Source organism: Hemiscyllium ocellatum, chromosome 4, assembly GCF_020745735.1.
Source record: "Hemiscyllium ocellatum isolate sHemOce1 chromosome 4, sHemOce1.pat.X.cur, whole genome shotgun sequence".
Classification (NCBI taxonomy): domain Eukaryota; kingdom Metazoa; phylum Chordata; class Chondrichthyes; order Orectolobiformes; family Hemiscylliidae; genus Hemiscyllium; species Hemiscyllium ocellatum.
In genome coordinates, this window is record NC_083404.1 from 34416279 (window position 1) to 34429744 (window position 13466).

At 39.7% G+C, this 13466-nt stretch overlaps 1 protein-coding gene across 4 annotated transcripts in view; it reads left to right on the forward strand.

The window, feature by feature from the left end:
- golga4 (golgin A4) overlaps positions 1 to 13466 on the forward strand; it is a 175147-nt gene that overhangs the window by 145618 nt on the left and 16063 nt on the right. For 3 of the 4 annotated variants that reach the window (XM_060822914.1, XM_060822915.1, XM_060822917.1), the window contains 5 exons: positions 3320 to 3349; positions 5161 to 5229; positions 5328 to 5403; positions 8153 to 8253; positions 13082 to 13168. In XM_060822914.1, coding sequence (XP_060678897.1) covers positions 3320 to 3349; positions 5161 to 5229; positions 5328 to 5403; positions 8153 to 8253; positions 13082 to 13168 — 363 coding nt within the window. The remainder of the gene's footprint in view (positions 1 to 3319; positions 3350 to 5160; positions 5230 to 5327; positions 5404 to 8152; positions 8254 to 13081; positions 13169 to 13466) is intronic. The other variant, XM_060822916.1, reaches the window with a different exon arrangement.

A 13466-nucleotide genomic window follows, 5' to 3' on the forward strand; every position in this document is an offset into this window, starting at 1 on the left:
TTATATCCAAGTGTTAACTAGAAATGTGAGCAAAACCTTTGAATCTCCCAAAACTGGCAACTGTGGATTGAGTTTTTAAGGGCTATCAGATCCCAAAACATTTCACAATACCTGTCGTAGAATGCATCAAATATTGATGATGATTAGGTTAGCCATACTGAAGATGGTGAATGTTTTGGTCAGGCCCCAATTTAATATCTGTGTTCAGCTTAGGTCGCTTGAGCACTGAAGAAAAAATTAAAATGAAAGATATGCAGTGAAGTTCTGAGCTGGGTTGGGTGTGGTGAAGTGTTGTTCTACCTTTGAGCCAGTTCTGTACCCAAATGGGTAGTTCTCCCTGTATTCCATGAGATCTAACCTTGCTAATCAGTCTCCCATGGGGAACCTTGTTTGAACCCCTTGCTGAAGTCCATATAGATCACATCTACTGCTCTGCCCTCATCAATCATCTTCGTTACTTCTTCAAAAAAACTCAATCAAGTTTGTGAGACACGATTTCCCATGCACAAAGACATGTTGACTATACCGAATCAGTCCTTGCTTTTCCAAATACATGTATATCCTGTCCCTCAGGACTCCCTCCAAAAACTTGCCCACTACTGAGGTCAGGCTCACTGGTCTATAGTTCCCTGGCTTGTCTTTACCACCCTTCTTAAACAGTGGCACCACGTTTGCCAACCTCCAGTCTTCCGGCACCTCACATGTGACTATCGATGATACAAATAACTCAGGAAGAGGCCCAGCAATCACTTCTCTAGCTTCCCACAGAGTTCTCGGGTACACCTAATCAGGTTCTGGGGATTTATCCACCTTTTAACCGTTTCAAGACATCCTTGAGGAATGACAGCGGAGAACTGGAAAAATAAGCTATGACAAGTGATACTCTGGCCACAATTAGGTAGATTAAAATGGAACCAAGCAAGTGCAGGACCATCTGATGTTTGAGTCACAAAATGTTGGTGGGCAGATGCAGCAAGTGATTCAGGAGGGCAAATAGAATATTGTTATTTTTTGATTGGCATTTAGAAAAAAGAACGGAATAAATACCAAGTTCTGGAGAAACTCAGCAGGTCTGGCGGCATCTGTAGAGAGAAAGTCCAAGATTATGTTTTCAGTCCATACTCTCTTTGTAGCAAAGAAGAATCATATTGGATTCAAAATATTGACTCAGTAGTCCTTTGCATTTATGTAGTAGGGAGGTTTTGCAGCTGTACAGGGCATTCATCAGATCACGTCTTGAATAATGTTACAATTTTGGTCTCCTTATTTGAAAAAAAAAGCTGTAAATGGTTCAGAAAGGTTCACTAGGTTAGGTTCCTGGGTTGAATGGATTAAGGCTGGCAGGGTAGCTCAGTGGTTAGCACTGCTGCTTCACAGCGCCAGGCACCCGGGTTCGATTCCTGCCTTGGGCGACTGTCTGTGTGGATTTTGCACATTCTCTCCATGTCTGCGTGGATTTCCTCCGGGTGCTCCAGTTTCCTACCACAATCCAAAAGTGTGCAGGTCAGGTGAATTGACCCATCGCTAATTTGCCCATTGTGTTAGGTGCAATAGTCGGGGGTAAATGTAGGAGAATGGGTCTGCATGGGTTATTCCTTGGGGGCTCAGTGTGGATTTGTTGAGCCAAATGACCTGTTTCCACACTGTAGGGAACCTAATCTTATAAGAAAAGGTTGACTTGTATTGGAGGTGGGAAGTTTGAGAGTCGAGCTGACTGAAACTTCGAATCTTAAGAGATTTTGACAGGATGGGTTGGAAGAGGATGTTCTTCTTTTGTAAAGGATGCATGAGAGTTAAGTGATACTGTTTAAAATCAAGAGATGTCCCACTTAATACAGAGATGAGGTGAATCTTTGTTCCTCCTTTAATCTGTAGAATTCTGAGAGAGAGCAATGGAGGTAGGATTGTTGAACATATTAAAGCAGAGTTAGACAGATTTGTGATAGACAAGGGTCAAAGTTTTATGAATAGGAAGATAAGGTTGGGCTCATATTCAGACCAGCAATGATATTTGAAATGACGAAGTAAGATCAAGAGGCTAAAATTGCCTACTTCTACTTCTATTTTGTTTATTTGTCAACATATTAGGACTCTAGTATTGCGAGAGAATGAAGTGCAATTGGGTGGGATAGGGCTTTGTGAAGGAGAATTTTGTTTGTGGAGCAGGAGAGCGGTGATGTATCTGAAAATCCTGGGGGTTGCTGAAGTCATTCCAAGCTTAATAGAGGTTATTAGGAGAAAGTGAGGTCTGCAGATTAGAGTTGAGAATGTGATGCTGGAAAAGCACAGCAGGTCAGGCAGTGTCCAAGGAGCAGGAAAATCGAAATTTCGGGCTTAAGCCCTTCATCAGGAAAGGACTTACGTCCAAAGTGTCGATTTTACTGCTCCTTTAATAAAGGATACCAATATTTTTTACTACTTCCACCTGGTTGCGAGCCACCTTGAAATGTTGATCAGTTAAAATCTTGAGGAAGTTAAGAACTATTGGGATGCTCTCAGCAAGCAGAAAAGATTGAAAGGTTGAGGAGGAGGTGTTATGATCAGAGTAGATTAACCCTTAAAGAGACCCAGTGAGAGTACTGCTTTTCAGGGCAGACTGGGAGTAGGATTGCAGATGGCATTTTTTTGGGACTATTAATACATGAGTATGGTATTAGGTTTGAGAGTTGTCGTTGGAACAGTTGAGGGAAGAAGAATTATGAGCGATTAAAGAGGATGGTTTGGGGAGGGAATGGCCGACCACAGCAGAAGACTTACTTGTAGGTTCAGAGTTGGGCACAGGCATAGCTGCTCCTTCTGGTCCATGTGCAGTGCTGTTTAAAAATAACGCTTAACTGCTGAAAATTGCTGCTCCTCCCTACCTTAAGGGGCCTGGTGTTGAGATCGAGGATACCTGGTTCATCAATGTCGCATTCAAGCAGCTGCTGAAATTTATCGATTCAACCCTCATTTGCATATTGCCATCACATTTCCACCTATCCATTGCAAATTTCTCATGCTGTAGTTAACATTGGGTAGGTTTGTTCATGAAGAATTGGATTGGGCACTTATAATAAAGGCTGCTGGTCAATTGCATTTAAAATAGCTGATGATTTCCCCACATTGTTTTGTTGTCTTGAATATATCCAATTAGATGATCTTTTCCATTATCTGGAGAGTTGAACTGTCTGAGATTTTGCAATGAGAAAAGCCAGAAAGATTTCCACTGATATTATACAATTACCAGAGACCATATTAATGAAGATTTCAAGCATAGCTATGCCATGAAGCCATATTATTAGTATTTTTATGCCTCTCTTTTTGATTGCTTTTATTTCAGGAATGTCCATTAACAGTGACAGAACTGCAGGTGAGACAGCATGCGAACATTTTGGCGCTAACTCCTGACTAATATTCAGAAGCTATTATCCAAACAAAGCTAGTTTTAAATAGTATCCGGAGCAATAAAGAAATATGTGAAGTATTCCCTAGTATTACTTTATGTTGTATGGTTAGCTGTTCTATAGATTTTTTTTCCCCTAAAACCTTTTAGTTTGGTCATTCAGACCTTGTAGTTAATAATTAGGTTTGGTTAAGGTGTTTATAAAATGGATGTTTTTTTTGTCACACTGTCATTGGTGTGCATTGTGTTTTGATGTTAATGCTTGAAATTATGTTGCTTGTCTGCACTTATTCAGTTATCCCTATTGTTATGACCAAGGTTGGAAGTGCATTGTTGCTGGAGTCCCATTGCTTCATGGGTCGCAATATAAAATAATAAGGTGACCAATTAAATACCTTCTGTATATCAGGTTTTAAACAAGAGAATCTCATCTGCCAGGGTTTCTTAATAAGCACAATTATGTTTCATCAAAATAAAATTTATTCAATTAAGGGGCAATGATTGGTTAACATAGTCAGTTATCTGCAGAGGTTTCCTCTGGATGCTCTGATTTCGTCTCTCAGTCCAAAGATGTGCAGCTTATGTGGATTTGCCATGCTAAATTGCCTATAGTGTCCATGGATGTGCAGGCCAGGTGTGTTAACCATGGGAAGTGCAGATTGCAGGGATATGTTGGGGGATGGATCAGGGTCGGATGCTCTTCGGAGGCTTGGTATGGACTTAATGGGCCGAATGACCTCTTTCCACACTGTAGGAATTCTCTGATTGAATATTGAAGTCTAAATATTTCTCCCTGTAAATATTCCCAATGCACATGCACAGGAGTAAAGGGGAAGAGGGAAAAAAATAGTTATCTCTGCAGTTTAGTTCTCTCAACAAAAAATGTTATGGCCAAAGGGTTATTCTTGAAGGTAAGAGCGTAACACGCTTCAGAATCTATTGCTGCACTGTTCAGAATATGTGGTCAAGTCACAAATTATGCATAGTTGCTTCTAAAGTCCTGCAGACTGAGTTTGCTTAGGAAATACAATCTTAAGATATTCTTTGAAAGCACTCTTTGAAGTGAACAAATAGATTTGATACTGAACTGATATAAAGGATTTTCAGTTCAAAAATGGGAAAGTTCATCTGGGCTTCTTGTTAATAACAAGCTGATCTCCAACTCAGCTGGTTCTTAGTAGGCTTTTCTCCAAGTTAACTAGATAGAACAAGATCCACTCCAAGCCAGCACACACACAGCCAGCAAGTTCTACAGCAAAGCAAGCAGTTACTACTAATTGTGCAACATCTAAGAAGGCTTGAGCTGAAACGTCATAATAATTATGACTTTTCAAACACAATTCTACTAATTCAAATGAGAAGCATTTACTGTCTTTAGAGTTGAGTCAAATGTTTGACCACTTGAGTTACTGAACTACATCTAATTTTGTTGCTACTTAGCATGAGCTCGATTCTTAAATCCTTCAAATTTATGAAACTGAGAATATGTTTGCCTCATATTTAACATTGATTTGGAAAGGCTCTGCTTTGTATTATATTGAAGATGCAGGCAAATATACTCTGATTCCAGGACAAGAGTTAATTCAAATAATGGACTATCTATGTTAGGCCAGTTTTATTTTGGTCTTTGTATTAGTATATTGTAAATCAGATTGTCAATGCAAAGTCAAAATCTGCTTACTATTTTAGATATCCTGTCTAAGTACATCCCAGTTCTTGAATTGCAATTCTTTGCACTTTGGAAATTTTTTCAATGCTAAATTATTTTTATTTAATAGGCACAGCTAGCAGAGAAAACTACTCTTGTTAATGATGCTATACTCCATGAACAGGAACTTAGAGAGCAGGTAACAAAACAGATTTTAATTGTCGATGGTAAAATCTTTGGTTAGTTTCTGCACCTAAAACCCTTAATCACCAAAATGTTCTGTTCTCTTTTCTCCAGATTCATTCACTTCAGGATCAGCTTAAGGTTCATGAAAAAAATTCTTGTATGTCATCATTTGGAACACCATATAGAGGTGAGAAATTAAGAATCCAGTTTTGTTTTAATACAGGCAGGTTGGGGAGATGCTAGTTTCTTGCCTTTTGGGAGGAATTTGTGAAATGTTTGCAGAGAAACCTCATTGGTCACTACATGAAGAAAGGAGCTATACTGGATCTATTTATAGGAATGAATTGGAGCACATAGAGCCATATTTTGTGTGAGAAGTATTTGGAAAACAAGTTTAGAACCTTTATGGAGAAAGCTTAGAAGCAAATCAGCATTCAAACTGTTAACTAGGGGAGATTTGATTCTGGTGACTTGGAAAACACTGCACTTGGGAGAAATGGAACCAAAAAATGATGGACAGAATTGTAATTGAGCAATCGGAGGCATTAAAGGAAGAAATAATTCAGATACAGAATAAAGAAACCCATGAGAGGTGAAAAGAAGGTCATCTAAACTTAGACCTCCCTAAATGATTAAAGACCAAATTTAAAATAAAACAGAAAGGGGACTTATGTGAAGTTATTAATGCAGTAGAAAACCAAGTTAAATATAGAAAAGGACACAGGAGATCTAAAAGGAAATAAGAATCAAAGAGAAACTGGAAGACTGTATCATTCGCTAATGCAGAAGGGAACCTAAATGTGTGTTCTGAATATTAAAAATATATCAAAGACAATTGAGAGGAAAGGTGGAATTCGATTTGACATCATGTGGAAGCGGAGAATGTGGCTGAGATACTAATGAGTACTTCACGTGTTTTCACTCGTGAAGAGGTTGCCGTCAATGTAACAATAAAAGAGGAGGCAGCAGCAATTCTGATTAAAGAGAAGACACTTGTTAAAAACTTCAGCCAGACCTAGATAGGATGCGTCTGATTTTGCTGAAGGATATTAGGCTCAATTTCTGAAGGCTGTCACTACAATCATTGTCTTTACATGTGGGAATACTGTCAGAAAACTGAATGATTGCAAATGTTTTACTCCTGTCTAAAAGGTGAGATATAGAAACGTAACAACTAAAAACCATTCAGTGTAATGTTGGCAATGGAGAAGCATTTGGGGAAAGTAATCCAGGATAAAATCTAGGATAGAGTCATAGAGATGTACAGCAGGGAATCAGACCCTTCGGTCCAACCTGTCCATGTTGACCAGGTATCCCAACCCAATCTAGCCCCACCTGCCAGCACCTGGCCCATATCCCTCCAAACCCTTCCTATTCATATACACATCAGAATGTCTTTTAAATGTTGCAATTGTACCAGCCTCCACCACTTTCTCTGGCAGCTCATTCCATACACATACTACTCTCTGTGTGAAAAAGTTGCCCTTGGGTCTCTTTTATATCTTTCCCTTCTCACTTTTAACCTATGCCCTCTAGTTCTGGATTCCTGGGAAAACAGGGAAAATATTTTGTCTATTTATCCTATCCATGCTCCTCATGATTTTGTAAACCTCTATAAGGTCACCCCTCAGCCTCCGATGCTCCAGGGAAAACGACCCCAGCCTGTTCAGCTTCTCCCTATAGCTCCGATCCTCCAACCCTGGCAACATCCTTGTAAATCTTTTCTAGACCCTTTCAAGTTTCACAACATCTTTTTGATACGAAGGAGACCAGGATTGCACGCAATATTCCAACAGTGGCCTAACCAATGTCTTGTACAGCCGCAACGTGAACTCCCAACTCCTGTACTCAATGCTCTGACCAATAGAAGAAAGCATACCAAATGCCACCTTCACTATCCTATTTACCTGCGACTCCACTTTCAAGGAGCTATGAACCTGCACTCTAAGGTCTCTTTGTTCAGCAACACTCCCTAGGACCTTACCATTAAGTATATAAAGAAGTATGAACTAATAATAAAACTCAGTATTGATTTGATAAAGGCACATCATGTTTGACCAACTTGATTGGTACCTGTTTTGGAGTTGTGGAAAGGGTTGATGAGGGTAGTAAAGTATATAGATCTAAAGTTATGAATTATAAGCAAATGTAGGTCATTCTGTTCATCTGCCATTCAATAAGATCATTACATAAGTGTTGTTGTTCTGAATTTCATGTTCACTTTCACCCATGATGACCTTTGTTTCCTTTGTCTAATAACAATCGATCTACCTCTGCCTCAAAGTATAAAGTGACCCCATCTCCACTGCTTTCTGAGGCACAAAGTTCCAAAGTCAGTCAACTCCTGAGTAATGTTGCTTTGGAGCTGTGCAGCTACACAACTGCTTGTAGGTTCCATTATACTGATTTGGTCTGTTGTGTGATTTAGCCAACTGGCTTGTCAGAATGACGAAATCTCCAGTAATGTGCAGTGCCAGCAGAAGTCCTTAACATATGACTTGAATAAAATTTGCTGATTATTCACAATTTGAAAGCAAATTTAGTGATAATTCTTAAACAGTTAATTACCAGAGGAGTTGTTAAGATAGGGTCCACTGATGCTGTGACTTTGTTGGGCCAGGATGCATCTTAAGTTTCTTCGATGCCATGTTATATTAAATACTTACGAATGAGGCATAAAATTAAGTGGGCTAGAAGGAGATAATCTTTGGTTTAAATTGTGTGGGGTGTAACTTATCTAGTTGAGCGTGATGATACATAACCACTATTAATTAATAATAATGGCTATCTTTATTGACATGTCCAATTGATTTAATTGTTTTTGTTCTACTAGTATGTCAATTTGAATTTAAAAAAAAATTCTGTTGAGATATTGGTCTTATTAAGACTTAATCTGATTTTCCCTCTTGCTAATATTTTTCTGTGTTCCTGAACAGATGGAAATTATGCTGTTGATGGTTCTGTGATAACAGAGCCTACAGAATTAGAATATCTTAAGAAGGTGCTCTTTGAATACATGATGGGAAAGGAAACTAAGGTACAGTATCATATATTTGTGGGAGCAGTGTTCCGCAAGCTTTTGCCTGATTAAGAAGATGCACTGTCTGTACATCTTTTCTTTTGTCTGAAGTGGGTTAGGCATATAAATAAGTGGAGCTTCTGCCGAGCATATGTGAGCTACATCCGAGCAATAATCTTAAATTAGTTAAGATTGGATTACTTACAGTGTGGAAACAGGCCAACAAGTCCACACCGACCCTCTGAAGAATTTCCCTACATTTAATTGTTGAATAATATTAGATTAGATTCCTGACAATGAGGAAACAGGCTCTTTGGTCCAACCAGTCCACACCAACCTTCCGAAGAGTAACCCACCCAGAGCCATTTCTCTCTGACTAATGCACCTAATACTATGGGCAACTTAACATGGCCAATTCACCTGACCTGCACATCTTTGGACTGTGTGAGGAAACCAGAGAACCTGGAGGAAACCCACACAGACATGGGGAGAATGTGCAAACTCTACACAGATAGTCGCCCGAGGCTGGAATCAAACCTAGGACCCTGGTGCTGTGAGGCAGCAGTGCTAACCACTGACCCACTGTGCTGCCCTTCTATATGTTGCGTTTTGCAAGTAGAAGCCAGTTGAGTACAGTCAGTGTTTTGCTTTTTGCAAACAACTGAAAGAATGTACAGTTTGATGCGATCCACATCAGCGTACAAATCTGGCATCCTTCTGACACCGAAATTCGTGCATCACATTATTCGTTTGTGAAGAAGGCTGAACATCATCTTGACTTGGCGACAACTGCCAACACCAGCTTTTCTTACCCCTGCATAATTGCCCTGGTGAAGGTGGTAATAAACTGCTCCCTCAGATATACATGAGAATCTTGCTGGGCCTTTGCCAACATGTAAAGGCTAGCCATGTTGCCTTGGATCTAGAATTACAAGCAGCTCAGAACAAGGTATGTTCCCTTCACTAAAGGAGCAGGTTTACCAAAGCCTCCAGGAATGCTGCAGATTTTCCAGGAATCATATGCTTATTCTCTCAATATTACTGTAAACAGCCTGCAACGTTACAATAAAGAATGATTTATTATTTTCTCTGGACTTGTTTTGGTTCTAACACTGATCAGCAATGGGTTAAACAGACTGCCAACACATTGATTGAAGTTGGAATCACATAACACCAGGTTGTGTTCCAGCAGGTTTATTTGGGGTCGCTAGCTTTCAGAGCGCTGCTCTTTCATCATCGTGCGGCAGCATAGTGGGACGCGGAATTTGTAGCTAAAGATCACTGTGTCTCAAAATATTGATCACACCTAGGTCTGCTCAATATTTTGTTTTAATTGCCTGACAGTTATCTTTTGCTGTGGGTTCTGTGTCTTGTGATCCTGCCGCACAAGTTTCCTGACAGGAGAGTGGCGCTCTGGGGGCTGGTGCTTCCGGGTGGACCTGTTGGAATATAGCCTGGTGTTGTGTGATTTTTAACTTTGTCCATCCCCCATCCAACACCAGCACCTCCACATCAACACATTGTTTATGAGTCATGGATAGTTCATTATCTGCTGATGAGGAGCTCGCATTGAGGTTTGGAAAACAAAATCATCACAGACTCCAGTCGTGAGGTTAATTTCCTGCCCCACACTAACAAACCCCGTTTTGCCAGAACTACTTGCTGACAACACCCACACCCACAGGGGCTGTCACCCATGAGGACCCCAGCCAGCAAGAGGAAGGGTGGAACCACCACCGGTAGCAGAACCTGGAGAAAGAGTCAGGTAACCGTTTCTGGAGGCTGTGCCTGGGCATTGGCTAAGGAGCCAGCACCCGGCACTGAGCTATTCGGTGACAGGAAGCCAGTTTTCCTTCATCTTAAACACAACGTTTTGTAATTCAACCATTATAAATATTTAACTTTTCCAATTTACACATTTCCCATAAGTTTTTGTACCTTGTGATATTTTTCATTACTGATAAATAGCGCTTATTGAGGTAAAGGGTTGAGACTCCTGGGTAAAGCTACACGTTTTATTAGATTGGTTATGAAGAAGATGGTTGATTATTTTTTGAGACCTTGTTTGTGAACCAGGCAATTTTGATAAGTTTGTGGTTGCTTTGCTGAGATGAGCTATTTTTTTGTAGATTTGTTGATTACCTGAATTTGAATTCTCCCTGCTGCTGCAATAGGATTTGAACTTTTGCCACTGTAGTTGCTCAATAAGACCAGAGATGTGTGGTACCATAGAAATCCAAAGGATATAGCACTTTGAATAAAGGAATCAGTCAGAACAGCTCAATTTTAAATGTGAATTTGAAAGAAGGATTTAGCCTGTTGATGCGTTTAATGAAGTTATTTAACGTTGCTGCAGTTTCACATATATCTTACACATCATCAATGTTTGGAAATATACATGGTGTCATTCCATCTAATATTGTTTTTCGAAAAAAGTGGTAATTTCCCCCTCTGGTAGCTGCAGCCAAAATTTCTACCATGTTTTGCTGCATAAAATAGTTACTTTTCTCCAGTTTAAGCTATTTCTCATGATTGTAACACTTGGAATAAATTTATTTCCTAAAATGTACTAAAGCATTTTTTATTCATATATTCATAGGATATGGCTGTCAGGCCACTACTTATTGCTCACTCCTGATTACGGAGGGCAGTTAAGAGTCAACCACATTGCTGTTGGTCTGGAGTCAAAGCTGGGTGGGAGAATGAACTGTGAGGAGGATGCAGAGGTGTTTCACTGTGATTTAGCCAAGTTCATTGAGTGGGCAAAAGCGTGGCAGATTAAGTATAATATGGGTAAGTGTGAGGTTATGCACTTTGGCAGCAAAAGCAAGAAGGAAGATTATTATCTCAATGGCAGCAGATTAGGAAAAGGGGAGGTAAATTGAGATCTGGGTGTTCTTGTACACTTGCCACTGAAAGTAAGCATGCAAGTGCAGTTTGTGGTGCAGAAAACCTTCATACCAAGAGGATATGAGTGCAGGAGCAGGGATGTCTAGTTGCAGTTGTATAAGGTCTTGGTGAGGAGATGACCTGGGGTTTGCAGTGAGAGTGGGACTCACTGAAATCCTTGTAGAGGGAGGAAGAGAGCCTCTTCAAGGAAGGCATCCTTGCAAGAGGATTCGCAGTAGGTTAAAATCTTCTAGGAAAAAGTGAGGACTGCAGATGCTGAAGATCAGAGCTAAAATGTGTTACCGGAATGGCGCAGCAGGTCAGGCAGCATCCAAGGAGCAGGAGAATCGATGTATCGGGCAATCATGCTCCTTGGATGCTGCCTGACCTGCTGCACCTTTGATCTCCAACATCTGCAGTCCTCACTTTCTCCCTAAGGTCTTGGTGAGACCATACCTGGAGTATTGAGTACAACCTTGTCGTCTTATCTGAGGAAGGATGTTCTGGCTATGGAAAGACTGCAATGATGGTTTACCAGACTGATTCTTAGGATGGCAAGACTGAGAAACTGGGTAAGTTAGGACTATATTCACTGCTTTGTAGAAAAATGAGGAGAGATCTCATATACATCTATTAACTTCTAATAGAAACATAGGGTAAATGCAGGAAGGATGTTCCCAATGACCAGGGAGCCCAGAACTAGGTGTCATAGTCTACAGATACAAGATAGGTTGTTTAGGATTGAAATAGGATAATTCTTCACACAGAGTGGTGAACTTGTGAAAATGACGCCCACAAAAAGTGTTTGACTCTTAACTGCCCTCCGTAATGAAAACATTGAATGTTTTCAAGAATCACTTCAATATAGTTTGTGGGCCAAAGGGAATTAGAGGTGAAAGCAGAAATAGGATATTGAGTTGAATAATCAAACATGATCATATTAAGTTGCAGAAAGACTTGAAGAGCAAAATGGCCTATTCCTATTCCTAATTTCTAAGTTTCTGTGTCACATATAGGCCAGGCGAGGTAACAGATTTCCTTTTTTGAAAGACATTAGTGAACCAGATGGGTTCTTATAATAATTGACAATAGACAGATGTATGAATATGCAGGGATTAGATGGATATAGACTACATGGAGCCAGATTAGAAAGGCATCTTCCGTTGGCACCATCTTGGTGGGCCGAAGGTCTATTCCTGTGCTGTACTGTTCTTTGTTATATGATTGCTATTAACTATTCCAGAATTATTTTTAAATTGGATTCAAGCTTCACAACCTGCCAAGGTGGGATTCAAACAGATGCACCCAGAGCTTTAGCCTGGGTTTTTGGATTACTAGACATTGCCACTGTGCTACCACCTCACCTTAAAAACAGTCTTTTAAAGCAGTTATAGAGTCATAGAGATATACAGCATGGAAACAGACCCTTCGGTCCAACCTGTCCATGCCGACCAGATATCCCAACCCAATCTAGTCCCACCTGCCAGCACCCGACCCATATCCCTCCAAACACTTCCTATTCATATAACCATCCAAATGCCTCTTGATTGTGGACTGGTTCTCAGTTTAATTTGAAAGGTTTCTTACCTTCAATGTGATTTATTTTATCAAATAAATGTTAAAATGTTGCACACTTCATGCTCTTATTTGGCAGTTGCCATTTGGACATGCATCCTTGTGAAATGATAAATATAATTAGTGTTGTAATTCAGTGTCATGATGAGCAATCACAGTTGAAATTGTGATGGTTATTAGCAGCAATTTAGTTGAAGTTAGATTATTTTCAACCAAATTATATCAAGCAAATATTGACTGTTCTGTTAAGGTTTTTCTGTTAGAGATAGGTAACTCTCTTGCAATCCATAAATCAATTAAATGTCAGGTTGACGCAGCTCATTTCCAGATTATCCTTTTGGAGAGAACTTTTTTTTTCATTTCTGATGCCTTTTTATTTCAGACTTTGGCAAAAGTTATAACCACTGTACTAAAGTTCCCAGCAGAGCAGACACAGAAAATATTAGAACGAGAAGAGTCTCGATCTACAGTAAGTCCACATTCAGTCTTTTCTCAATCTTCTCAGCTAATTTTGCAAGTGATAATGAACTGGGTTTTCAGTGTTACTGTCAAATTTCATGTTTGTGACCAAGCCTTCAAGGCTTCTATCTCTTAGATCTAGTTTAGACTAAAAATCTACCACTGAAATGCTATTAAACTGTTTTTTCTTCAGGTAAAATGGATACTGTGTAAAGAAATAATCGCCATGACAAAATCAAATCATGTGACTTTAATTTGTTGCATAAGTCCTTTGCATTCAAATCAGAACACGCATTGTGCATTACTTA